Source organism: Macrobrachium rosenbergii, chromosome 50 (assembly GCF_040412425.1).
Source record: "Macrobrachium rosenbergii isolate ZJJX-2024 chromosome 50, ASM4041242v1, whole genome shotgun sequence".
In the NCBI taxonomy this organism is placed as follows: domain Eukaryota; kingdom Metazoa; phylum Arthropoda; class Malacostraca; order Decapoda; family Palaemonidae; genus Macrobrachium; species Macrobrachium rosenbergii.
In genome coordinates this window covers 31,092,974-31,120,265 of record NC_089790.1, presented here as the reverse complement: position 1 = coordinate 31,120,265, position 27,292 = coordinate 31,092,974, and the positions used below count along the sequence as shown (strand labels likewise).

The 27,292-nt window shown below is 43.0% G+C and overlaps 3 protein-coding genes across 11 annotated transcripts in view; 2 read left to right on the top strand and 1 right to left on the bottom strand.

The window, feature by feature from the left end:
- tam (DNA polymerase gamma, catalytic subunit tam) overlaps positions 1 to 3,765 on the top strand; it is a 76,816-nt gene extending 73,051 nt beyond the window's left edge. For 4 of the 9 annotated variants that reach the window (XM_067094400.1, XM_067094395.1, XM_067094394.1 and 1 more), the window contains exon 9: positions 2,667 to 3,070. In XM_067094400.1, the coding sequence (XP_066950501.1) occupies positions 2,667 to 2,874 (208 nt within the window). In that variant the 3' untranslated portion in view covers positions 2,875 to 3,070. Of the gene's footprint in view, positions 1 to 2,666; positions 3,071 to 3,237 lie in introns of those variants that run through there. The other 5 variants (XM_067094402.1, XM_067094401.1, XM_067094403.1 and 2 more) reach the window with 4 other exon arrangements.
- A 7,507-nt stretch (positions 3,766 to 11,272) lies between these two features.
- LOC136832847 (uncharacterized) lies at positions 11,273 to 12,154 on the bottom strand. Its single transcript, XM_067094507.1, has one exon. It carries the CDS (start codon positions 12,152 to 12,154, stop codon positions 11,273 to 11,275), a length of 882 nt encoding a protein of 293 aa, XP_066950608.1.
- A 13,585-nt stretch (positions 12,155 to 25,739) lies between these two features.
- LOC136832845 (uncharacterized) lies at positions 25,740 to 26,498 on the top strand. Its single transcript, XM_067094505.1, has one exon. It carries the CDS (start codon positions 25,740 to 25,742, stop codon positions 26,496 to 26,498), a length of 759 nt encoding a protein of 252 aa, XP_066950606.1.
- The last annotated feature ends 794 nt before the right edge of the window (positions 26,499 to 27,292 follow it).

The following is a 27,292-nucleotide window of genomic DNA, read 5'->3' as shown; positions in this document are numbered from 1 at the left end:
ATAGTATAATCACATGAACTTAAGTTTAGTACATCTTAAGTATCCTAGTCTTTGATAGTTTCCCTACAAAAGTCCAAAGAGGTGCTCTCGTAGGCTAGCCTAGGTTGTTTTGTCGGCGCTGGGATACTTCTGCGTTCGTCAGCCTTTGCCGCAACCTGCAGGGCGGAGGGTCATTGGCTCGGCACACTGCCTCATTCCCTCCTTAATGGGTAGGCTCTGAATAGTCACTTGGGAGATGCATCGTTCTCCTTTTTACATGAAAGTTATTCTCTTAGTCCGTGTGTAGCCACTAACCCTTCTATTGTGGGTGCGTTCATTTAGCTAAGGGGGTACTCTCTTAGTGCGGAGGTTCTTAGGGGCGGCCACTTGGAAGCTGGTGTCGGTTTTCACGACTTTCTACCTAAAAGACGTTCAGTTTTCCTCGAAGAAGAATTTCTCGCTTGGTCCCTTTGTGACGACCAACTCGATCTTATAATTACGTAGCAATGTTAAGGGTGGGGGGAACTCTAGGTAATGAATGTAGTCTGAGGAAATTTGGAATTTTGGATTCTCTGTTAGTCGGGGTTCATAGTGAGAATGTTAAGTTTGACGATAGTACTGTGAAGATAGGCAGATCCAGTGGACAGGTTTGGTTTCTTCAACCTCTTCTGCGCAGACATTGGTGGCAATGGACGGCGAAGAACTTGAAGATCCTGCACATTCAACTTCTCCTCCATACATGAGAGGCTACAATAGCCACATGGGAGGTTCTTCGTACCCCTCCATACATGAGAGTTCGTTGATTAGCCACATGGGAGGTTCATCGTACCCCTCCATACGTGAGAGTGCTTTGATTAGCCACATGGGAGGTTCATTGTTCTCCACTAATCATGGGAGGCTGTGATTAGCCACATGGTTGGTTGGTTTTTATTTTTTGCTATTCTCCATCCATGAGGAGGTTTGAATACCACATGATAGGTAGCTCGACTCAGACCCTCCATAAATGAGAATGCTTTGATTAGCCACATGGGAGGTTCATCGTTCTCCACTAATCATGGGAGGCTGCGATTAGCCACATGGTAGGTTGGTTTTTATTTTGCTACTCTCTATCCATGAGGAGGTTTGAATACCACATGAGAGGTAGCTCGACTCAGACAGTACCTATACATGAGACTCTCTCTGCAGACATTCTCACCTGCTGAGTGGGATAACCAGGTGAGGATACATTCATTTATACAGAGTAGGCGAATAATGAGTTACCTGCTTTCCCTGTTGGCAGGTCGGGCTGAATTAGATTGATCCCACCTCCACTAAATTTTGTTTATCGGGCTAATTCAGGTGTTCAGGGAGTGTATTGCAATATGAAGTTTTCATAATAAAACTAATATTGTAATACTTACCTGAACACCTGAATGATTCCCACCCTCCTCCCCACTTCAATTTGAATAGTGGATAACGCAATTGGGAATCTCGGTCTCACTCGGCTGGGACTTGCAGCAGTGTTGCCAATGGTACTTCAGGTAACTCATTTGACAAGATTTTCCTGTAAGCATTGGTAACGCTGACAGTTTATTACCCACTTAGTGGGTAAAAGCTATGGGGATGTAGTTTGGGCTGGTAGGTGACCAGGGCTAATTCAGGTGTATTACAATGTTAGTTTTATTATGAAAACTTCATGTTGATGTCAGTTTGTTAAGTACAGTATTAATTTTTGGCTTTATGTATGTAAGGTTTTCATTTTCCAGTTAGTAGTACAGTAAACCCCCGTATTCGCAGTCTCACTATTTGCGGACTCTCCTATTCACAGATTTGTCTGTGGAACATATATACACATTATTCGTGGAAAATTTGCCCATTTGCAGTATTTTTCACTGAGAAATATTCACTAATTACTGTATTTTCATATAATTTTCATGATTAAATGCACTTTTTGTGATAAACTATTAAAATACTCAGGTATAAGCATTTTTAGAGTTTTTTTTGTGTTTAAACTATCAAAATAGGCAGTTTTAAGTGTTTTAGAGGGGGTTTTAAGTATTCGCGGATTTTAGCCATTTGTTTTGGGGGGGGTACGCATCCCCTGCGAATACGGGGGGTTTACTGTATTATATTTTTAATATTTATTCTATAGTATAACTGGATTATTGAGTTTGTCAATAAGAATTAAATTATGTTTTTCCTTATATTTTGGTAACAGTTATTATCATTGTCACCTTTTTCATTAGAGTTAGTGTGGGTATTGTTCTGAATATTTACTTGCTAGTCCATGGAAGGGGACAACATTAAAAAAAAGTATATAGGTTGATAAAAAGTAAATCCCACGAGTGTAAATCACTTTACCTATTTTATTCGTGAACTGGCAAGTAGTGGCATTCTTCACAACCTAAGCTGGTAGTCTTTCAAATATGAGTTTATGGCAGGACATGCAGCATATGTATTATTTTAATTTGCCAGTGAAGCTACTATTATAATTGATAGGAGAGATATCCCTTCACTTCATTCATACAAATATGCTTGTAAATTCAAGCAGATTCACATGATACAGGTGTAGATATATTATGTATGGGACATTACTTGTTTTACCAGGTGTCTACTTTGTGGCTTTGCATAAATTGCAGTTCTGTTGAAATTTAATATAATGTAGCTGTGTGTTTCTGTCATTTCATTATGTTTTATTTTACTTTCAGATTAGGCTTTAAGGATCTGCCACAATCAGTTGCCTTTTTCAGCAGTGTAGATATAGATCAAGTTTTGAGGAAAGAGCCACATCTGGATTGTGTGACACCATCAAACCCAGATGGTCTCTGGAAAGGCTATGGAATTCCACCTGGTGAATCCCTTGATATTGAAAGGATTTTAGAAATCACCCAAGGAAGACTGAATAAAACAGACTAAAGAAGAGTTTAGTGAGGATACCTAAGGTTCGTATTAAAATTGAGCTTGTAGCCTTTATTGCTCCAAGTTATACATAAAATGTCAGCTATTTTTGTTGAAGTGCCATGTATGTATATAACTGAAGTATGTACCAAAAAGCTTATAGTGATAAGGTTATAAGAGCTTTATGAAATATATTTTTGCACTTTAAAGTAAACACGGTTGTGTGTGTGATTACCCTTCTCACATGATCTGCAAAATGCTTGAAAGTAAGGTTTTAAACCACCTTACAAATTGAAAAGCTTTGAGATCATAGAAATAGACAGTTAGGAGCTGTTTGTAAACAGTCATTTGCTTCCTCATACACCCATTATTTTCCATTAGCCTGATCTGCAGTAACAGTCTTCTCCAGACATACCCTAGAAGAAGAAGCCTGAATCCACCTACCTGCGTATCCAGTGTCTCTGGGTGCTCTAGTGGTGAAAACTGTCATTATTATGCATGCCTGTTAAACATCTCTCATCTCATTCCTTAGAAAAGTTTTGACTTGAAAGCTTATTAAGTGCATTGTGATTCATCATATCATTCATCCTTTAATATATTGTTCTTGCTATTGTTTTCTTTTTCACAAGGTCTTCACTGGTAGGAGCAGTACACTTTTGGATCATGATTGAATTGAGATTTTACGGCTGTCTCACACCAAAGATACAAGAATCACAAAAGCTATTGATCACTGCATAAGATAAACACAAGTTATGTGGGGAGATGAGATAAAGATGCAGGCTTCCCCTACAGAGTTTTTAGGTCCCCAGCTCTTTTGTAAACCAGCTTTTCAAGAATTTCCAAATTTTTAATAAAGCTGTGCAAGAATTCATGTTAGTAAATAAAAAACAATAAATTTAAATATTTCCAGTATGATTTTTAGTTCTTCTACATACCCAACCTTTTGTGCATCATTGACAACTTTATCTTTTTTTAGATTTTTCTCATCTGTGGACTTTCCAGTTGGAAGCATGACTGTGTGACTTTCTTATAGATTTTTTACAAAGCATAATTTCATTTTAATTGTAAAATATACTAATATGGATTTGCTTTATGCATTTATGGCCTACTGTACTAATTTTTCTTTTTTAGTTTTCCCTAAATTTTTAACTTATATAAGTCATCTACAAGTTGGTGCAAATGATGAAATTTCTATGAAGTCCCAAATGTGAACTGCACAAATTTTGAGGGTCACCTATTTTTTCACATACAAACATATTACTCTGTTACAAAAATTTACCCTCCTCCGTACCCCGGGGAATGACCAGTTTTCACCACTGTGGGTCACTATGGGCTTCAGTGACCCAGATGTACACTCAGAAAAATGGAAATACAGGTATACCTAATTATTAATCAAAGTGTTGATATTCAATACGGTTACAATATATAGGTATACAGTACCATCTATAGCACTGTATATGTTCTTCCCAACTCTTTAATAAAACTTTTGTAATATATGTTTCCCCATTTTATGACCTATAATTATTACAGACTTATCCATTGAAAATTAAAGTGGTGTAGAGCAATATATCCTTCACATCTAGGAAACATGAAAATCATAGCAAATGAATATTGTATAAGCCTCGCTTACAGTATGTTATGGATAGAAACACTTCATATAGCAATGAAACAGCAAAACATACAATATTGCAATGACATAAAATCGATTTACCAAAATGTACCATAGCATAGCACATCTGTCTCTAATGATCAGCTTGCTTTTTCTTAAACACAATCATTAACATTGCATGTATGTATTGTACTGTAGGTAGAAACTCATCGTACAATAATGTAAGAATGAAAAATGATAAGGGAACAAATTAGTTAACTTCTTTAGAACAGGAATTCATTCTAAATAAGCACAATTGTGCATACATTGTCCTATGCATCCTTAGAAAAGAGATGCAGTCCTAACAGGCTTCTCCAACATGGTTTTGGCCTATAAATTTGAAAGTCAGGGAACATTGACACAATGAATTGGCATCTTTTTCCCTTTGACTTGGAGATGGAAATCATGGAGTGGTCAGATACGTCAACTACTGGGGTGCGTAGGAGATCATTAAGGAATTTGGATACCTTCCATTTTCCCTAGTCTGTGGAATAATGACTGCTGAGACTTTTATAAGTCTCTATTGGCGCCATCCTATTTTAGATCCTGACAAACCTGTAGGTACCTTGGGAAAATAACCAAGAGTTCCTTCCCTTCAATGCCTAATAGGCCAGCAGCTCCAAAAGGCCAGCATAAGTTCTTTTGGCCATAGCAGAGAACAGAGGTCCTCCAAGAAGTCTCCCTGCTTCAATAGGAGATTAAATATCCAGTATCCACAATTTAGGCTGCATCCAGTGAGGCCTTTATCCAGAAGTTTTGACCCTATTGGAAACAGGAGCAGAAAAAGGTACAGGTTGTCACTTCAGGAGACCAACCCCACTGTCACCAGTCTCATTTGACACTTCTGCAACAAACTCATCAGTGTTCCTCAAGATCAATGGTGTTCAAAAAAGCTATAGAGAAAGTAGCTGGAGATCCTCTTGGCGTCTGCAGTTAGTTTTTTGTTGTCCCCAGAGATTCCTAGGGGATGGAGGAAATCATCATCCTTAGCCTTGCGAATTATTACCAATAATTAAATCCCTTCTGGATGGAGACAATGGCCTCAGTCAGTGGCTGCATCAGGAGGGGTCAACTTTTTAGCATCTCTGGACCTGAGGGAGGCATACTTCCAGGTACCAGTACATCTTTTTTGTTTTAGATCTGATTTGTATATGCATGGGAGGGCAAGGTCTGTACGTTCAGATACCCATAGTTCAGGCTCGTAATGGCCATCAAGGTGTTTACCAGTGTTCAACCCAATTGTTGTGTGGGCCATCAGGAGAGGTAAAAATCTGTTGAGACACCAGGATGAATGGCTGATCTTGGTTACCTCACCTCAGTATTTGTGTAGTCATCTAAAGTACCTCTTCTCTCTCTCTCTCTCTGTCTGTCAATATCTTGATCTGTGTCAACTGGAACAATTCAGTCCAAGTTCCATTGAGAAGGTCAGCTTGCTTTGGCATAGACTTCAACACTGTGTGTGTTCATTATTAGAGATAGTCACTGCTGCAAGACTTATTACACCTACAAGCTCCTGCAGAATTATGGATGAATTTTACAAGGGTTTATGTTATTATTAGAAAATCAAGTACCTCATGTCAGGTCACTTGACATACAAATGAGGAATCTCCACATAAAGCTCCTAGAATTGAAAGCAATCTACCTAGCTATTCAGTTGCTTTTGAACCACTTGACCTATATGGTAATAGGTATAATGTCATAGTTCATGCTGTGTGCCAGTTGGCAGTGAAGATATTGGCATGGACCTGGAAGTAAATATAACTTTGATTGCCAGGAATGTCCAAGGGAGAAACAATGTAGTAATAGACTCCCTCAGCAGCCAGGAACAACCCTATTGATGATTGCTCCACTTAAACATCTGAAAGAAGTTGTGGAGATTATGAAACATTCCCATGATATATCTGTTTGCACTCCACCTAAGCAAACTCCTAAAGCACTGCTAAGCATTAAAAGACCTGACAGTGTGGGAACAGTGTATTTATGATTTCCACCAATCTTTCTTGCAAGGTGGCCCTTGACAAATTGAGAATGTCAAACAACTTGAGTATGACTTTGGTGCTAGTGTGACTGATACCCAGATCTATTGTCACTCCTATTGTATATACCACAAGCTCTACTGAACTGGGACAAGCTGCTCTGGCAGCCACACTTCAGGTGTTCCATTGTAACCTAACCAGCCCAACCCACACTTCTGGAAATTATCTATTACTGCTTCATTAAGAGAAGCTTTAATTTTGAAGGAGCTGAGGTTTATTGCTAACCCATGCAAATGCTCTACCTCAAAGTTGGAGCCACAGGCAACATCTCAGTCCATTCAAGACTTCTGTTCCGCAAGTAACGGACTTTTTATTGTTTTTAAGTATTTAAGGAAGTTATTTGTGAGTTCAATAAAAACTATAGATGTGCATTGCACTAGACATTTGAGAGCAGAGAAACTGATTCAAGCTCATCCAGTGAGATAAAATATGTGCCAGAATTTTTTTAATGAAAACACCTCTTGGAACTGTAAAACTTCCAAGTTTGGAGTTTTTCTGTTGCTTGATATCTGGAAAGTCTGATTTTTAAGTCTTTTGAGTAGGCACCATTTAAAAACCTAACCTTAAAACTGTATTCTTTCTTGATCAATCCAAGCAAGAGGACTAAGTGAACTCAATTTAATATTGTGTATAATTTTGCATACAGAAAACAGAGAAAGTCTTAGTTTCTTTTATGTTCCAGGGTTTATTGTCAAGACACAGATAATGTCTTATCCTCAAGTCCCACCTTACTTTGTAATTCCTGCCATACCAGTAATGGTAGGGAATAAAATGTCCATTCCCTGTACCCTGTCAGAGCTGTGAGAACATAACTGAGGAATACAAAATCTTATTGCAAGGGAGGTCTGGCTGTAAGAGATATTGACAGTAGTAGAATATGGATATACAGGCAGTAATAAACTATGTGGCTTGGAAATTACCAAATACATTTGTAAAGTTTTACCATGGGGTCCTAAAACATTCCTGGATATGTATTCAATTGGTCCTATTGTGGCTGCCCACCAGGTTGTAACCATTCATAAAGAGAACAAAGTCTCATGTAATTCGTCATCTTCGTGGTATATTCTTCTTTTCATGTGATAGTTTTCTGGGGAACTTGTGAATGGGGGAAGTGTAGTAAGATGTTATATCAGTCTTAGAAAAAATATTACAATTTTTCACCTTAAGATGAGATGCATTTGGATTCTGTATGGTAAATTCTCCAGTCATATTTGATGCTAGTTAGTTATAAATGATTTTTTTAACCAGACCTCTGAACACATTTGAAACAAACTGTGAAGGCAAGCATGGGCATGAACTAATCTTTATTGTTTATTGCCACTCTTTCCAGGTAGAGGTAATAGAGTTATCATTCATAAGTGTATCTCTTATACTGAAGACAAAATTATATTTGGTATCATTGTGTTTTTGTAATATGAGGATGCATGTTCATTCCACTTCCCTCTTTCTTATTTTAATAGGTTGCTTGAAAATCTTGTGCTGCTTGATCCCTGTGCCATAAAAAGTGACTCTTAATTTAGAAATGTAGTTTGTAAGCATTACATCATGGAAGTTCTAGCACAACACAATTCTGAAATTCAGGTAGGTGGATTTAATTTTCCCAGAGTATTGTTGTGCAGTGTTGCCAGCCTTAGAGTTGTCCCACATTTGGCATTATTTGTGGTTGTCTGCTCTTGTCTTGGCTGTCTTGGCTTGATCTGTGAATCTCTTTCTCTGATAAATGTAGTCTGGATTAAAAAGTGTTACTCTCACAAAGTCCCTATGATACCCTAGCACTTTGGTGGAGTAGGTAGAGCTTGCATGAAACAAGGAAGAAACTCCACATGAATGGTATCAAATGTCTCATCACAAAATTATGTTGAAGATGGGGAAAATGTTTTCATTTCAACCACTGAAAAATGAAAAACAACTGTACACCAAACTTCCAACAACTCCTAAAGTTAGCAAAAAACCTATGCAGGGATGAAATAAAAATAAATGAAGGCAGGGCTAACATAACATAACCCTTATCAAAACAAGCCATTCAGGCTAGGTCTATGAGACTCAGGTGTTTTGACTTACTGGTCTGATTAAACTACTTGGTAATAATGATAATAGTTTAGGCACTGGAAATACACAGAAAAATTACCCACAACTGAAACCCCTAAATGCCAAAATTATGCACACTAAGAACAACTAACATAGCTGAAAAATGACCTGCGCTCTTCAAAAAATCAAGAAAATCAGTAGTTACAATACATTGCTGGAAACAGTGATCACCAGTGCTAAAATCACCATAGCCAGTTTCCTGAACCTGGTATGCAGATGTACTAAGCATTTTTAATATCATCGAATTTTTCCATAACTGAAATGAAACAAAGATGTAGAAAGATGTAATGAGGTAACTTTCAGAGCACTTAACAGTTTGTGGGGAAAATTTGTGACATGCAGTATCTTATCATGACATGGAAAATTCACCAACTGTCTTTAGGCCCATCTGTTGACCAGAACACGTGTGGTCTAACCTACATGTTTGAACCTTGTTTGCTACCATTTTCTTTGTGTAAAGAATTATGTGTTGGGGAATGTTACTATTGTTTATTTGCCTCCCAACTGTACCTTTATCTTGCAACCCATGGACCAGGGGATCATTGCCATCTTCATGCTCTGTTACCTTTGGCAAACACTTGTGTAGGCTGGGGGAATATGGATGAGGAATGAACTGTCTATGACTTTTGGAAGGGACAGGACGTATACAAGGCTGTCCTGAATGTAAATGCAACCTGGGAGGAAATTTTGGCTATTATTCACAATTTCAAGGACTTTGTAATGGTAAACATGAGTAGAACCTTGGTGACTTTGAGCAATGAGCTGAAAATGAATTTGGAGGAGGAGGAGGATTTTGTCTCATCATTGAGGTAGACAAGCAGCCACTGATGAATGAGTTAATAAGCTTCAGAGCAGCAGCACTACAAAGAGGAGCTGGACCAGAACCAGCACCATGATGCTTCACCATTAAAAAGATGTAGCATGCCCTTGCGTGCAGTTGAAGGACTCCCTGTTTAAACACAGCTGCCATTCATGAACTGGGTCCTTCATTGGACTGCATTTGATTTTTCTATGGGAAACAAAATTTCAAAACAAAACCCATGATTCACGACACACAATGGTGCACTAAAAATAATGTCATTAAATAACTGATTGTAGGGTTTGCAGAAGGAGGGTGGATGTGTCATGACTCTCCTACCCTCGGGATCTCATACCTACCCTGCTTCCACCCAGGATGGTCAAACAGGTTTGCAGGAGGAGGGTGGATGTGTTACGTCTCCCTTACCCTCCCGATCCCCTACCTACCCTGCCCTCACCTGAGGCGGACAGACAAGATCCACTTGGCTTTTATTATTACATATAAGTAATACCTCAGTCTTATGCGACTCGAGTTGTGCGAATTCACAAACACGTGAACTTTTCATTGGAACCTAACTAATTGTCATACGCGATTTTTTCACAGACACGGGGCATTTGCAAATCGTGGAGAGAGGAGAGAGAGTGAGAGAGATAAGGGTTGTCCTTACTTAAGAGAGTGAAATTATTTATCACTTATTACGGAGACAGAGAGAATAACACAAGAGAGAGAGAGAGAAAGATTGTCCTTACTTGATATATCAAGTTCAATTATTTATGGATTATTACAGAGAGAGAGAGAGAGAGAGAGAGAGGGAAGTTATTTATATGTTAGATATCAAAAGATGGAAATTCATGATTTATGAAGGAAAAAGGAAAAATAAAGAAGAAAGAGAGAGAGATAGTACTAGAAATCCTTTGACACGTTGTGGGCAACGATTGACATATTTGACAGCTTTGCCCTCACCCCTCTCTTCACAGGTTTCACAAAAGATCAGGAAATGATATTTGTTTGTGTAAAATAGCACATAATTTACTATAGACATTTATAAATTTTGTAATTACAGTTATATTATTATTATTATTATTATTATTATTATTAATCTTATTAATATTTGAAAATTAGTACTTATTATTAGGTAAATCATTTATTTATCAACAAAACAAATAAACTTATACATGCAACCATAAAAATTCTCTCATCTCAGTAATAATAATAATAATAATAATAATAATAATAATAATAATAATAATAATAATAATAATAATAAAACTGTAATTACAAAATTTATATACATTTATATTAGTTAATTATGTGATATTTTAAACAAACAAATATCATTTCCCGATCTTTTGTAAAACTTTGAAGAGAGGGGCGAGGGCAAAGCTGTCAAATATGTTTTAAGAGGTGCAAAAAAATGAGCAGGTAGCAGGTAAAAGAGAACTGCTAATTTATTCATGATCCAGGCAGTTTATATAGCGGCAGACTGGCGTCGAGCCGCGGAATACAATGGGAGCCTCAGTGACCTGAGGTCGATAATAAATAACAATAAATACAGCGATTGAGTACACTTTACAATGTGAAAATAGACAGATGTGAAATTGGATACAATCTTGATGCCTGTGAAAGAAGAAACATACGATACACAACTGATAACAGGTAAACAAATTATACAGTACATCGTTTAAATGATTGAATTTACATGACCTGGCACGTTAGGCGTGACTAATTGTAGAGGCAAAGAAAATGGGATGTCTCCACAGAAAACTTGCTCAGCAGAGACTTTACAAATGACTTTACAGATGACTTTACAAATACTCCCCCCCCCCAGATGTGGGTGACGTCTGATTAGTCGGCGTATCTGCTGGGGCGCTGAAGGGTGCCATGGCTGCGTGAGGACAGCGGGGAAATGCCCTTTGTGTGGGGGTGCCTGACTGCGGGTGTGGGTGGGCTTTTTCGGGGGCGGCCGCATGCCCACCCCTTACGAGGGCCTGGCTGCGGCGAAGGCTGACCAGGCGGAGGGTATGATGCGGTGACGTCTGTGTCCTTCTCCAGGAGGGTGGGCTTGACCTGTTCTATTGACACCCAATCGTTCCTCCTGTGAAGTGCGAGCAGGAACGCCTTATTGTTCCGCTCCAGCACGCGGAAGGGTCCCCTGTAGGGCCTGGTCAGTGGCGGGCGGACGGCGTCATCCTTGACGAAGACGTGGGTGGTGGAGGCCAGCCCGGGCAGCGTGAAGATGGCCGACCTGTCTGTGTATGTCCACCTGCAGGGGCCGAACTTGCCGACTATGTCGCGAAGCCTCTGGACCGATGGGTTGTGGTGATCCTCTGTCACAAGCTCGCCCGGGACCACGAGGTACTCACCGTAGGTTTTCTCAGCCGCGGACGGGGCGCCGTTGGCCCTGGGGGCGGTTCTCAACCCGAGGAGGACCCACGGCAGCTGGTGCTTCCAGTCCTCGGCGGTGCAGCGGGCCATAAGGGACGCCTTCAGCAACCTGTGAAACTGCTCGACCAAGCCATTGGCCGCTGGGTTGTAGGCCTTGGTGGTGTGATGTGTTGTCCCCAGCAGCCAAGCCAGGGCGGACCACAGTTCGGACAGGAAGGCGGGACCCCTGTCGGTTGTGATGTGGTCTGGGACGTCGAAGTGGCTGACCCAACTGGAGAGCAGGGCCTCGGCACATGTGCTGGCGGTGGCTTCTTGCACTGGCGTGGCTTCGGGCCACCGCATTGAGCGGTCTACCACTGTCAGGAGGTATCTGGACCCGCCTGATGGGGGAAGGGGCCTGACGACGTCGATGTGAATGTGGCCGAAGCGTCGCTCTGGCTGCGGGAACTCGCCTACCCCGGACTCGGTGTGACGTCCCACCTTAGGTCCCGTTGCTAAGTAACCAATTGGTTCTTAGCCACGTAAAATAAGTCTAATCCTTCGGGCCAGCCCTAGGAGAGCTGTTAATCAGCTCAGTGGTCTGGTAAAACTAAGCTATACTTACTTACTTGCTGGTTTGGCACTGCAGGCACTCTGTGCCAGACGAATTTCCCTGACAGCAGTTTGGCCGTTGTCCTGCCGAAGGGGTGTGAGAGGCCGTGGATGACGTCGAATACCTGGCGGCAGCGGGAGGCTGGCACCAGGGGGTGGGGGTGGGGCTGGCCGGTACTGACGTCGCAGAGGAGACTTGGGCCCCTGGGGGCGAGGGGCACTCCCACCACTTCAGCGACATGATGGTGGTGCGATAGGCTGGGGTCTCTGGGTCGGCGGCCTGTTCCCTGGCGAGGTCTTCGTAGTTGATCCCGAGCTGTACTGCGTTTAGCTTGACTCTGGAGAGAGCATCTGCCACAGGGTTCTTCCTGCGGGGGAGGTACTTGATGGAGCAGGTGAACTCGGCGATGGCCGAGAGATGCCGTTGCTGCCTGGAAGACCATGCATCCCCCTGCTTGGTGAAAGCATGTACCAGCGGCTGGTGGTCCGTGTAGATTATGAAGGGCGTGCCCTCCAGGAGGAACTTGAAGTGACGGACTGCATGGAACACTGCGCAGAGTTCCCTGTCGAAAGTGCTGTAGCAGGCCTCTGCAGGGTTGAACTTCTTGCTGAAGAAGGCGATGGGCTGGGGGGCGCTGCCGATGACCTGCTCCAAGACAGCACCACAGGCGGACATTGCTGGCGTCTGTTGTCAGCTGGAGGGGGGCGTTGGGATCCTGGTGGGCCAAGGCGGTTGCCTTGGCGAGGGCGGCCTTCGTCAGGGAGAAGGCTTGCTGCTGGCTGGGTCCCCACAACAAGGACTTTGGTTGGCCTTTCAGAGTTTCTGTCAGGGGAGCCGTGATGTGCGCGACCCCGAGGATGAACCTCCTGTAGTAGTTCACCATCCCGAGGAACTCCTGGACGGCCTTGATGGAGGTGGGGATGGGGAACCTGGTGACAGCTGCGACTTTGGATGTGAGTGGGCGGACACCCTCCAGGGATACCTTGTGGCCCAGGAAATTGGCTTTTTGGACACTGAAGGTGCACTTTGTCGAGATGTACGATGAGGCCATTCTCCTGTAGGCGCTGCAGGACTGCCCGGATGTGTTTCTGGTGCTCATTGTGGGGCCTGGAAAATATAAGGATATCATCTACGTGGCAGACGCAGAACTTCAGGTCCCCCAGGATGCTGTCCATGAGCCGCTGGAAAGTCGCCCGGCGTTCCTCAGGCCGAAGGTGGAGAAGGCGAACATGTAGGACCCGAAAGGCGTGATGATGGCGGTCTTTGGCATGTCCTCTGGCGCGACTGGTACCTGTGCAGGGTGGTCTTTTGTCTTTATGTGATGGTAGATGCCATGTTTGGCTGGGACCCCAGGGACTTGGCGGAGCTCGGGCCTGAAAACATCCGGGAACTCCGTCAGCAGCTGTGAGTACTGGTGGGGGGCGGCGGAGCAGATGGTGAGCGCCTTGGGTCCCGTTGCCAACGGGAGGGACTGGCAGGATTTGGTGTCAAGGAGGCGCTTCCGACCGACGTCGACTGCCAGCCCGAAGTGGGCAAGGAAATCTGCACCCAGGAGTGGGGTCCTTACGTCCGCGACGACGAAGTCCCAGGAATATCTCCGGCCAAGGATGGAGATCGACAGGGGCCTGGTGTCGTAGGAGAGGATGGGGGACCCATTGGCGGCCGTCAGGAAGGCAGCCGGCTCCGGTTCTTGCTTGAGGTCCCCTCTGGATGCCGGGAAGATTGATCTAACGGCCCCCGTGTCAACCAGCATCATCCTGTCGGAGACGGTGTCGCAGATGTGGAAGCCTACTGGTTCTGGGCCCCTGGGTTCTTCTGCTGCCATGGCGGCCTGTCCTGCTGGCCGCCGCCTCCCCTGTTTTTTGAACGGGCGAATGAACAGGGTGGCAGGCAGTTCTGGGCGTCCTTGCCAAACTGCCTGTGGTAGTGGCAAAGCCCCGGAGAATTCCACCTGTTGTGAGGTGCTGGGCGCCTCCTGCCAACGACGTTGACCTCCTGCTTTGTGCCTTCCTCCTGCTGAATGGTGCTGACTGGTAGTGCGGGTGCTGGTACCCGCTTCGTTGCCCTCATGGAGTCCGTCAGGTTCTGCGCTGTGCGGATCAGGTCGTCGAGGGGCATGGTGTAGGGCTCAGGGATTTGTGTCCGGACCTCCGGGAGGAGCTGGCGAAGGAGCTCCCGCGACAGGTTTATTTCGTTCTGTTTTCCGGTGCCGTCGGTGTCTGGGAGGGTGAGGAGGTCTTGAATCATGCCCCATGACTCCATGACTCTCTGATCCTGCCACTGGCTGACGGCGAGGTCGAGGGCGCGGGCGGCCCGCTCGGCGACCAGCAGGGAGCATGCCTTGAGTAGGGACTTCTTCAGGAGGTGGTAGGTGAGGGGGCGTGCAGCGGACACCCATGGGACGAGCTTTCTGTAGGTTTCCTCCTGCAGGGCATTGAGTACTGTGTCCGCCTGCAGCACCTCGTTGTTGAGTTCCGCCAGCCTGAACTGGCTCTTGACCCTGTACAGCCATGCCAATGGATTCCCCTGCGTGAACGGCGGCAGTTTTATGGACAGGGCGACTCGTGATTGTCCTGCTGGATAGGGTGCCAGGCAGGGGTGTGGAGGAGCGTGAGAGCCTCGGCGTGGGGGCGGGCATGGGTGATATGGGAGGGAGGTAGGCATCCGAATCTGCGAGGTTAGCGGTTAACTGAACGAGGGAAGGGATGTCCGCGTCCATGCTCGCTCTTTGCCCTCTTAACTGGAGTAGGGTACTCGCGTCAAAACACACTTGGAAGCACGCCGTGTGAGTCCGCTAATGACGCTGGTGATTTTGCTGAGTGTCAGCATGCCCAAACGTTGGTTCAGCGCTGTAATTAGTATGCTAAGGCGTGAGTAAGTTCCTGAAGCCAAGACTGAGTCACCGTATGGGTCCGCTAATGGCTTCGGGAACCACTCCGGGGTCACCACTTTAAGAGGTGCAAAAAAACGAGCAGGTAAAAGAGAACTGCTAATTTATTCATGATCCAGGCGGTTCATATAGCGGCAGACTGGCGTCGAGCCGCGGAATACAATGGGAGCCTCAGTGACCTGAGGTTGATAATAAATAACCATAAATACAGCGATCGAGTACACTTTACAATGTGAAAATAGACAGAAGTGAAATTGGATACAATCTTGATGCCTGTGAAAGAAGAAACATACGATACACAATTGATAACAGGTAAACAAATATATACAGTACATTGTTTAAATGATTGAATTTATGTGACCTGGCACATTAGGTGTGACTAATTGTAGAGGCAAAGAAAATGGGACGTCTCCACAGAAAACTTGCTCAGCAGAGACTTTACAAATGACTTTACAGATGACTTTACAATGTCAATCGTTGCCCACAGCATGTCAGAGGATCTCTCTCTCTCTCTCTCTTTCTTTCTTTCTTACTTTCTTTCTTTCTTTTTCCTTTTTCCTTCATAAATCATGAATTTCCATCTTTTGATATCTAATGGAAGTGTAACCTCTCTCTCTCTCTCATGTTATTCTCTATGTCTCCGTAATAATTCATAAATAATTTAACTTGATATTTCAAGTAAGGGCAACTCTCTCTCTCTCTCTCTCTCTCTCTCTCTCTCTCTCTCTCTCTCTCTCTCTCTCTCTCTCTCTCTCTCTCTCTCTCATGTGTGTTATTCTCTCTCTCTCTCTGTAATAATTGATAAATAATTTCGCTCTTAAGTAAGGACAACAACCTTCTCTCTCTCTCTCTGTCTCTCTGTCTCTCTCTCTCGTTCATAGTTAGTTCTCACACATTTTTACAACTTATTATTTCACTGTGTCTTTACCTGTACTGTAGATAGTTTAAATTGATCTAATTTTATTTGTATCATCTATGAATGTAAATGTGCTAGTGTGGCAAGTACGTTCTAAAACATAGAGACATAATAACTAAGAGTTGTATTAGTCCAAATAAAAAACAGTTTGTTCATGAAAAAGCATTTCAGAACAAAGAGACATAGATATAGAATAAAGAAATTATTAAAAAGAGGTTGAGAAGACTTCTAAAAATAGATCAATCAGAAGGGGAGAGAGAGAGAGGAATTCTCTTCCAATTCTTTTTTTATGTCAACCATTTATTTCTTTTTTTAAGGGTAATGTATTAAGCTAACTTTTAAATGAAATTACAGTAACTTTAATTTCATGTAAAAGTTAGCTTAATAATTTGGGAGCATGATTACGGTTATATTTAGTGCTTAACTCCAGAAATAAGCATTTTTTAGCATTTTTAGAGACTGTGCCAAACTTATGTGAAAATTCGCCTTGCTCGAGGGGTTCTGGAACCTAACCTCGCATAAGTTCTGGGTATGACTATATATGTGCTGTATGTATATATTATATATATACAGTCGACCCTCGTTAAGACGGAGTAATAGGGGGACCAGGGTGTCCGTCTCTCTCTCTCTCTCTCTCTCTCTCTCTCTCTCTTTCTCTCTCTCTCTCTCTCTCTCTCTCTCTCTCTCTCTCTCATTTGCCACATAAACACAAATAGAATTATGCTGCAAAGAGGGAACTGGCAATTCTCTCTCTCTCTCTCTCTCTCTCTCTCTCTCTCTCATGTCATTTGCCACGTAAACACAGGTATTGTTCAGTAACTCAGCTTTTGTCTTCGTAAAGTTTACCTTTGTCATGTCTTTTCTTTCCTAAAAATCATACAAAGCATCGTACTGTACCTACCAGTTGGGCAGCAGATAGGTAAAACTGTTAATGCTCAGTGATTGGCTATGATACTTCCTACCGTTCCAGACAATAGCATTTCTTAATGACGGTACGTAGCGTGCTGAAGTCAAATTGGTTACAAGTTAAAAGTAATTCAGTTCAGTAAAGTATAAACACAAAACATTAAATATAAAATAAAAATATAAATGAAAAGTTTTTTCTTTACCTCTAGTAAATAAAAAGAAAAACGGTATGCGATGAGCAGAGGAACAGTAACTATCTTAAATCGTGGTCAAACATTACATATTTTAAATTGGCTGACCCTCTTCGGTGTCCGTATTAGCCGATATTCAGGTTAATGAGGTCCAGCTTAATGAGGGTCGACTGTATGTGTGTGTGTGTGTGTGTGTGTATATAATATATATATATGCAGTCATATACCCGAACTTACGCGAGGTTAGGTTCCAGAACCCCTCGTGCAAGGTGAATTTTTGCGTAAGTTTGGCACAGTCTCTAAAAATGCTAATAAATGTTTATTTGTAAAGTTTAAGCACTAATCATGCTCCCAAATTATAAAGTTAACTTTTAAGTGAAAGTAAAGTTGCTGTAATTTCATTTAAAAGTTAGCTAAATACATTCCCCGTAAAAAAAGAAATTAATGGTTGACATAAAAATAGAGAGTTGAAAGAATTTCTGTCTCCCTCCCCTTCCAACCGATCTGTTTTTAGAAGTCTTCTCAACCTGTTTTTAATAACTTCATTCTACATCTCTTTCTCTTTGTTCTGAAATGCTTTTTCATGAGCAAACAGTGTTTTTTATTTTGACTGATACAACTCCTAGTTATTATGTTTCTATGTTTTAGAACGTATTTGCCACACTAGCGCATTTACACCTTGTAGATGGTACGGGTAAAATTAGATCAATTTAAGCTATCTACGGTACAGGTAAAGATGTACAGAGAAATAATAAGTTGTAAAAGTGTGTGAGCGCTAACTATGAACATGAGAGAGAGAGAGAGAGAGAGAGAGAGAGAGAGAGAAGGTTGTTGTCCTTACTTAAGTGAGTGAAATTATTTATCAATTGTTACGGAGACAGAGAATAATGAGAGAGAGACTGTCCTTACTTGAAATATCAAGCTAAATTATTTATGAATTAACGGAGAGAGAGAGGATAACATGGGAGAGAGAGACAGAGAGAGAAAGTTATTCTTATGTTAGATATCAAAAGATGGCAATTCAGTATTAAACTAACTTTTAAATGAAATTAACGTTACTGTAATTTCATTTAAAAGTTAGCTTAATACATTACCCGTAAAAAAAGAAATAAATGGTTAACATAAGAATATAGGAGAGTTTGAACATTAGTATACTATTTCTCTCTACCCCCATTCCACCAATCTATTTTTAGAACTTCTCAACCTCGTTTTTAAAAATCTTTATTCTGTCTCTTTCTCTGTTCTGAAATGCTCTACATCTCTATGTTTTAAAACGGTGCATTTACAGTTTGTAGACGGTCCAGGTAAAATTAGATCAATTTAAAATGATCTGTACAGTTAAAGACATACAGAGAAACAGTAATATGTAGGTTGCGCTAACTACGAGAGAGAGAGAGAGAGAGAGAGAGAGAGAGAGAGAGAGAGAGAGAGAGAGAGAGAGAGAGAGAGAGAGAACCGTTGTCCTTACTTACGAGAGTGAAATTTTTTATGAATTACCACAGACACAGAGAAAGAGAGAATTAGTAAGAAATCTTTGACCCCTGATCAGCAACACTCCTCTTTCTTGTCATGTTAAATGACATGTCTGACAGCTTTTGCCTTCAGCTTCTTACAAAAGATAAGGGGAAGAATTTATTTGTTTAAAATAACACGAATTTTGTAATTACAGTTTTATTATTATTATTATTATTATTATTATTATTATTATTATTTGAAAATTAGTACCTATTATTAGGTAAAAAATTTATTTATCATACAAAGCAAATAAACATACCTGTATACATGTACCATAAAAATTCTTTCATCTCAGTAAAAGAGAGAGAGAGAGAGTGAGAGAGAAATTATTACTTTTAATATTTAATGTTATTTAATTTACACATAAAAGCTTGTAAACATAAATTACATAAAAAAAATTAAACATAAACACTTTTGCAGGGTTTCTCAGTGTTTGCAAATGTTTGCGTGTCTGTGAAAAACTTGTGTATGACAATTAGTTGGGTTCCAATAAAAAATTCGTGTGTCTTTGAATTCACGCAACTTGAATCGTGCAAGTTTGGGGTATTACTGTATATGTATATTATATATATACATATATACAGTATATATGTATATGTAAATATATATATATATATATATATATATATATATATATATATATATATATATATATATATATATATATATATATATATATATATATATATATGTTGCTCGATGCTTTGTGTGTACTGTCAATAGTGTATGAGTTGTATTTTTGTTCTCTCTCTCTCTCTCTCTCTCTCTCTCTCTCTCTCTTAATGAGATAGGAGAGAGAGAATTTTTATGCATATGTAACATCTCTTTTTTTGTATGATAAATGATTTACTAATTTTCAAATAATATTAATGCAAAAACAGCAAAATATCACTCAAATGTTAAAGGAAAATCTCTCAATATTGATCTGTCATTATCGTAATGTGTACTGTTTAAAAAAAAATGTTCACCCCTCTCTCTCTCTCTCTCTCTCTCTCTCTGTGATGACACACTATTGGCTGAAGGGGTTGGAACCAGCCAATCACAAAGCTTGTAGATCGATGCTTTGGTGTTGACACACTATTGGCTGAAGAGGTTGGAACCAGCCAATCACAAAGCTTGTAGATCGATGCTTTGGTGTTTACTCTCACTAGTGTGTGAGTTCTCTCTCTCTCTCTCTCTCTCTCTCTCTCTCTCTCTCTCTCTCTCTCTCTCTCTCTCTCTCTCTCACTGAGATAAGAGAGAGAGGCTGTTCCACAGTCCATTGGTGTGAGGAATAAGGGACCTCTAGAACTGAGAAGTTCAACAGCAAGGCATATTTACTGCATATTGGTGTTGCTGTTCAGCAAATCTGGTTGTTCTTGGCAGATAAAGGGGATCAGGGATCAGTTGTGATTGTGAAAGATCTCTGTTGAATTACAACTTGTGAAAAAGTGACAAACAACTAACCTTCTGTCGATGGTCCAAGTCATAAAGTCATAACTGCTACTATTAGGAAACAGAAACCTACCACCACAAACCACTCTGTGTAAAAGAGATTAATCTCTGGCAGAAGCGGGCATCCACACCGGAGAACAGTATTCTAGTAAAGAAAGCACAAAACTTAAAACAGGTTGCATTGATTTTATCACTGTTATAAATATATGAAGCCAAAGTTCCATCCACCTGAAGGGAAAGATGGTGTGGGAAATCTGTATGAGATTGCTAATCAATAGTGTTTTCGTTTTACTGAAGTTCAGCCTCATACCCCACCGACTACCATTCCTTGATCCTGTCCGTGTCCTGATTAGGCTGGGGGCAGCTTCATTTCTCATAAATGGAGACTTTACTACACCCACAAGTGTTGCATCATTGGCATACTGAACAATCTTGTTTTCCAGGGCAGAACCATATCACCTGTATACACTAAAAATAACAGTGGATCAAGAACACTACCCTGTGGAACTCCAGACAAAATAGGTCTTGGTTCACTAGAGATCCCATCCACAGTAACTCGCTGCTGCTTACCTGTAGGGAAAATTTGAAGTAATCCTAAAACATATCCACCTACTCCAAGTTTCTGAAGTTTGTGTATATGTGCCTTGTGATTTACTAAACCGACAGCAGCACTAAAATCTATATGAATTACTCTGCATTCATAAACCTTATCAAGTTTCCTTTGCAAATGGCACGTCAATTTGAAAAGAGCATCGCAGGTACCTGACTGCTTCCTATATGCATATTGAATATCAGCTAACAGTCCTTTAGATTCCACATTATTATATAGTGGCTTAAAAATAAGTTTTTCAGCAACTTTGGAGAGCACAGGGAGAATAGAAATTGGCCTAAAGTTACTGCAGTTTGCAGATGTGCCAATGTATTACTAAGCTTGCGCTCATCCACAAAGATACTATGTTGACATAAAAACCTATAGAATGTGCTAATCTTGGGATATAACACATCAGAAAATTTTTAAAAAAACAAAGGGAAGAAACCACCAGGATCTTCACCCCAGCTATCAAGATTATCCAGAATTTTCATAACATCTTTAGAGCAAAATGCAAATTTTGTAAGAATAGGTTCAGGGTGACAAGTATCAGGGAGTGGGACATCCTGAGCTGATTGCTTAGCTTCAAAAGCTCGATGAAGCAGGACAGCCTCTTCCTTAGGGCCAATAACCAATCTACAGATCATATGTTGGTAGTGATGGAATGGAAGACAAGCCTGACCTAAAGATAGATGATGCCAGTTTGATCCACCACAGAGGAGGCTGAGTAATTCCTTCAGGTTTCCTCTTCAAGAGAATATATTATTGCTACTGATATTCCATCTCTAATCACCATAAAAATATTTAAAATGCAAATTTCATATGTAGGCAAGACAAAACCAAACAGGCTGTACGAAGTTCACCAACAGCATGGAATGAGTGTGTGCAGAATACTGTAGCATAAAATATAAACAAAATAGTGTAAGAGTGTGTGTGTGTGTGTTACTGTATTAGGCTTTAATGTCAACTACAGTTCTCTCCCTCTCTCTTTACTGTATATCAATACTGTACATATCCTTTAATGAAATATCAGTTACTTTACCGTAAACATAAAAACATGAAACTAAACAAAATTCTAAGAAGTTCAGATGAGTGTGTGCATACGTAAGTACGTGTTGTGATATTTTTTACTTTGTCTGATTTACTGTACCGTATTTGGTTACAAGTTCATTTCACTTGTAAAGACGTCTTCTGTACCAATTAATTACAATCATGTATCGCATCTATCAAAGCAGCAAGAATCTCATGTATATATTTGTATGTAGAATTTACAGGCCTTTTCGCCAATATATATTTTATCACTGTATGTACATTATGTCTCTTGTTATTGTTATTTGATTGACTGTTAACAAACACAAAGTGCTCTCACTCAGCGTGCGGGTCATGGAGACCTAGTGTCGGGCACCATGTTTCCGTCTGCACGCTACTATGTATACCTTATGCCCAGGTAATAAATCAATCAGTACCCAGTTCTGTCTTCTTTGACCTCACAAATGGTGACCGGAGGAGCGACGGTAAACACAGCAGTTTTGGCTTCGCCATTAACGGACTCACTACGGCCACTTTACCTTTAGAGAGACTTTAATGAAACCATATGGCGGCAAAGTCTAGACCTCTGAAAGCTCCTTCCTCGGAGAACACCCACGCCACTAACGGACTAATTACAACGTATCTTCTTCAGGTACATTCTGGTGTTCTCGAACGGTTTGGCCCTGCCATTTACGATTCACGTCGACCGTATTCAGAAGTCATTAACGGAACCTGACGCGTATAGTTTTGACTTTTGACGAGCCCCAGACACCATTAACGGACTAAATACGGCGCTTATTTCACGTTTTGGTGTAAGTCAAAATGTCAGCCACTGAGGTAGAAAGTCGTTCTGAGGACACACAGATCCTCTGCATCCTCCTCTCGCCTTCGAAGGCAGCAATAACCCAAGCGATGAAACTGCCACCGTTCTCGCAGCAAAACAGCATCCTGGTTCCTGCGGGCTGATGTCCATTTCCGTGTAGCTGAAATCACGGACGAGGAAACCAAAGCGGACGTCACCATGACAACGCTGCCGGGGGAGGTCTTCAACAGAGTCACCCCATGGTTGGACTAGCAGCCGCGCAAAGTCAGGTACGAAGACCTATGAAAGAGACTCATTGACACGTACTCCATGCCAGTCCCAGAGAGAGCCCAACTCCCTTGACCTGATGAACCAGCCCGTGGGGGACGCATCACCCAGGGAACCTGGGATGAACTACAAGGTCTCCTGATGCTGCTGGGCTTTGACTGAGACGGATGGAGGAGGGAGATCAGCTTGTTGCACCTTCCACAGGAGGAGAGGGCACAAATCATGAAAGCAGACGTGCTCTCGATGGACGAATCGGTGAGCCTCACACACAAACTCCATGAGGCCACCAAAGCCTCTAAGCACGCTGCAGCACCTGCAGCCTGGTAGCAGAAGAAGCCGAAGAGAAGGACACAAACGCAGCATACAGGAAGCAAGCGCCGCCTCAAAAGCAGAAGACGAGGACAAATCCAGCCTGGTGTTACTTCCATCGGAGGTTTGGAAAGGACGCCAAGAATTGCAGAGGCCCCTGTTCTTTCACAAAAAACTAGGAAGGCAGCCACCCATAGCAGTGGTGGCTGCAAACCTTAGAGAATCCCAGCCAGTAGGATTCTTCATCCACGACGCCATATTGGGACTATGGATGCTGGTAGACATGGGGGCTATGCAGTCGGTATTTCTGACGTCGGGGGAGGACCGCGACCACACATACGGCGCTGCAGCTGCACTAGTGGCCACAAATGGAAACCCCATCCGCTGGTACGGAACTCGGACCCCGCAGAATATCCATCCTGGGCCATAAATATGAATGGCCTTTCATCATCGCGGATGTCAATTTTCCCTTACTAGGCGCCAATTTCCTCGCACAACATGGACTGCTGGTAGATGTCAGCCGAAAACGTCAGCTGGATACCGGAACCTGCCGCTCCCGTCCACTCTCTACCGGACTGGGAATGCCCGCCGTATGCTCCATCTCATTGCACAATACAGCTCCCTCCCGCATGAATTCCCAGATGTCTGCAAGCCAGAACTGCGTCAGGTGCCAGGTACCAGGGCCAAGCACGGCATCCATCACCACATCACCACCACAGGCCCGCCGACACGTGCCAAGTTCTGCCGCCTGCCGCCCAAGAAACTCCAGGATGCTGAATGAGCATTTGCCAAGCTGGAAAGGATGGGTATCTGCAAAAAGGCATCGAGTCCATGGGCGTCCCCCCTCCACATGGTGAAGAAACCAGACGGTTCCTGGAGGCCCTGTGAGGATTATCGTCGGCAGGGGATAGTGGTCCACTGGACCACTATCCCCTGCCAGACATGTAGGACCTAACAGGAGCCCTGCATGGGGCCAAGATATTCACAAAAATGGATTTGCTCAAGTCCTATTTTCAGGTGCCAGTACATCCCAACGACATTCCAAAGACAGCCGTTTGTGACATATACCTTCTCCTACTCCACTTTCGGCCTCAGGAACACCGGGCCACATTCCAATGCCTGATGGACAACATCTTAGGGGACTTACCTTTCTGCGTCTGCTACATGGATGACATCCTGATCTTCTCCAGGTTCCCGGAGGAGCACCTGGGTCATGTCCGGGCTGTGCTGAAATGCCTCCAGGAGAATGGATTGATTGTCAGATTCGACAAATGTACCTTCGGAGTGGAGAAGGTAGACTTCCTGGGACATGAGGTCTCTCCGACAGGTGTCTGCCCCATGGCCTTCACGGTGGATGCAGTGAAGGATTTTCCAACACCAAAAACGATCAAGTCCCCGCAGGAGTTCCTCGGCATGGTCAACTACTACTGACGATTCATGCCGGACATCACCCGCATCATGTATCCCCTAACCGGAATGATGAAGGGGAAGCCAAAAGCACTGACTTAGGAAGTCCCGCAGCAGAAGGCGTTCGAATAGATGAAGGCAGCCCCCGCCAAAGCCACCACCTTAACATATCAAGACCCCACCGCCCCCCTGAGACTTAACATGGACGCCAGCAACGTCGCTTGTGGAGCCATGCTGGAGCAGATAGTAGACGGTACCCCCTGCCCGCTTGCGTTTTTTAGCCGCAAGTCAAAGCCGCCAGAGAGCCACTCTAATGCATTTGACGGGAACTGCTGGCAATCTACCAAGCCGTGTGGCACTTCAAGTACCTCTTGGATGGCAGCCCATTCACCATCCTGACAGACCACAAGCCGTTGGTACGTGCATTCACGAAGGCAGGAGATGCATGGTCGGCAAGACAGCAATGGCACCTGGCCGCTACCTCCGAATTCGGATGCACCACCAGTTACATCCCCAGCAAGACGAACCCGGTAGCCGACGCCCTATCAAGGACTGAAATAAATTCAGTCCACCTGGGCATACACTACGAAGACCTGGCGAAGGAACATACCGCAGACCTTGAAACGGCAGCTTACTGCACAGCACTTACTGCACTGAAGTGGGAAGACATGCCAATAGGTGAATCCGGATCAACACTTCTCTGAGACACCAGCACCAGCCGCCCATGCCCCCTGATACCTGTGTCACAAAGAAAGCAGGCGTTCGACATCATCCACGGGCTGTCCCATCCATCAGGACGAACAACAACGCACCTGATGACAGAGAAAGTTGTGTGGCACGGGATCAGGAAGGACATATAAGAATGGGCGAAGAACTGCATGCCGTGCCAGACAAGTAAGATCACAGGGCACGCAATCAGGCATCGGAGAATTCCCTCAACAATGACGGCGTTTCGGGCACATCTATGTAGACGTCATAGGACCTCTGCCGCAATCAGGGGGCGCCAGATACCTTCTGACAGTCATAGAACATTCCACAAGATGGCCAGAAGCAACCCCAATGGTAGAAGCATCAGCAAGTGCTTGCGCGGAAGCCGTACTATCAAGTTGGATAAGCCGTTTCGGTGTGCCGGATGATATAACTACAGACAGGGGCCCGGCATTCTTGTCGGAACTCTGGGTCTCCCTGGCACACCTGATGGGGACAACACTCCACAGTATGGCGGCATACAACCCTGCGGCCAACAGTATGGTGGAAAGGACCCACCATTCATTGAAAGCAACTCTGATGGCATGTTGTACTGACGAGAATTGGAAGGCACAGCTGCCCTGGGTCCTGTTGGGTCTCCGCATTGCACCAAAGGCAAATGGCGAAGAATCTCCCGCAGAAAAAGTCTACGGCGAAGCATTGGCCGTACCTGGAGAATTCTTCCCCATGGAGCTGGACGACCTGGATACACCCCTTCCAAGACTAAGAGAAATTGCAAAGAAATTCACACCCTGCTGGAAGACTTTCGTAGACAGGACCCATAACTTCAGCCCAGAAGGCCTGAAAACCTGTGCATACGTCTTCATGAAGAACGGCGCCCACCGCGCACCCTTGACCAGACCATACAGAGGACCATATCGAGTCATCAGTAGAACATCCAAGGCCTACCTCGTCAACATCCATGGGCAGGAAGACTGGATATCTATCGATAGGTTAAAGCCAGCCTTCCTAATGGACAGCGGAACCTGGGAGGAAACCGGCAGATGTCCCAGAATTCCTCCACAAGAGAAGACCTTGGATGAAGAGATCGGCTTCCCGAAACGAGGCTGAGGACGTCCCAGGGGCTGCACTAAGAATGTCATCCACCCGGCAAAACCACTGGATGACTCAGCAGTTGAATCCACCCCACAACCACAGATATCGAAAACTCGGGGTCGGCTCCTGCTCCCAAGAAGATACCGTGATTAACATTCAACAGATCTTCCAATCATTATTTCATAATAATTGTCTTGTGGGGAAGTACTTGTAAAGATGTCTTTTACCCATCAATTACAATCATGTATCGCATGTATCAACGCAGCAAGAATCTCATGTATACATTTGTATGTAGAATATCCTGGCCTTTTTGCCAACATATATTTTATCACACTGTATGTATATTATGTCTCTTGTTATTGTTATTTGATTGACTGTTAACAAACACAAATTGCTCTCACTCGGCGTGTGGGTCACGGAGACCTGGGGTCGCGCCCCACGTTTCTGTCCACACGCTGCTATGCATTATGCTCAGGTAATAAATCAATCAGTACCCAGTTCGGTCTTCTTTGACCTCACACACTCTTAAGTATGATTATCACACATACAGTATTATAACAGTACACAAGAGAATATTTTATCCCTGTTGATTTGTAAGGACTGGGATATGAGCGACATACTGGCTGGGTGTTTACTGGTTTATTGGTTGTTCCTTACTGAGATAAATGTACAGAACCTTCAAAGATGTTATTGACGCGTGCGAGCAGTAAAGTAGCGTCTACACACAGACAGGTAAAAACAGAGGTACAGACTCGGGCATCTGTGTTTGTCAGCAGACAAACAGATGGCGATATCAAGAGACATGATTA

Excerpts from the sequence above, each read along its gene's own strand:
- LOC136832847 (XM_067094507.1), bottom strand. The coding sequence starts at position 12,154 with ATGCGGTGGCCCGAAGCCACGCCAGTGCAAGAAGCCACCGCCAGCACA.
- LOC136832845 (XM_067094505.1), top strand. The coding sequence starts at position 25,740 with ATGGTAGAAGCATCAGCAAGTGCTTGCGCGGAAGCCGTACTATCAAGT.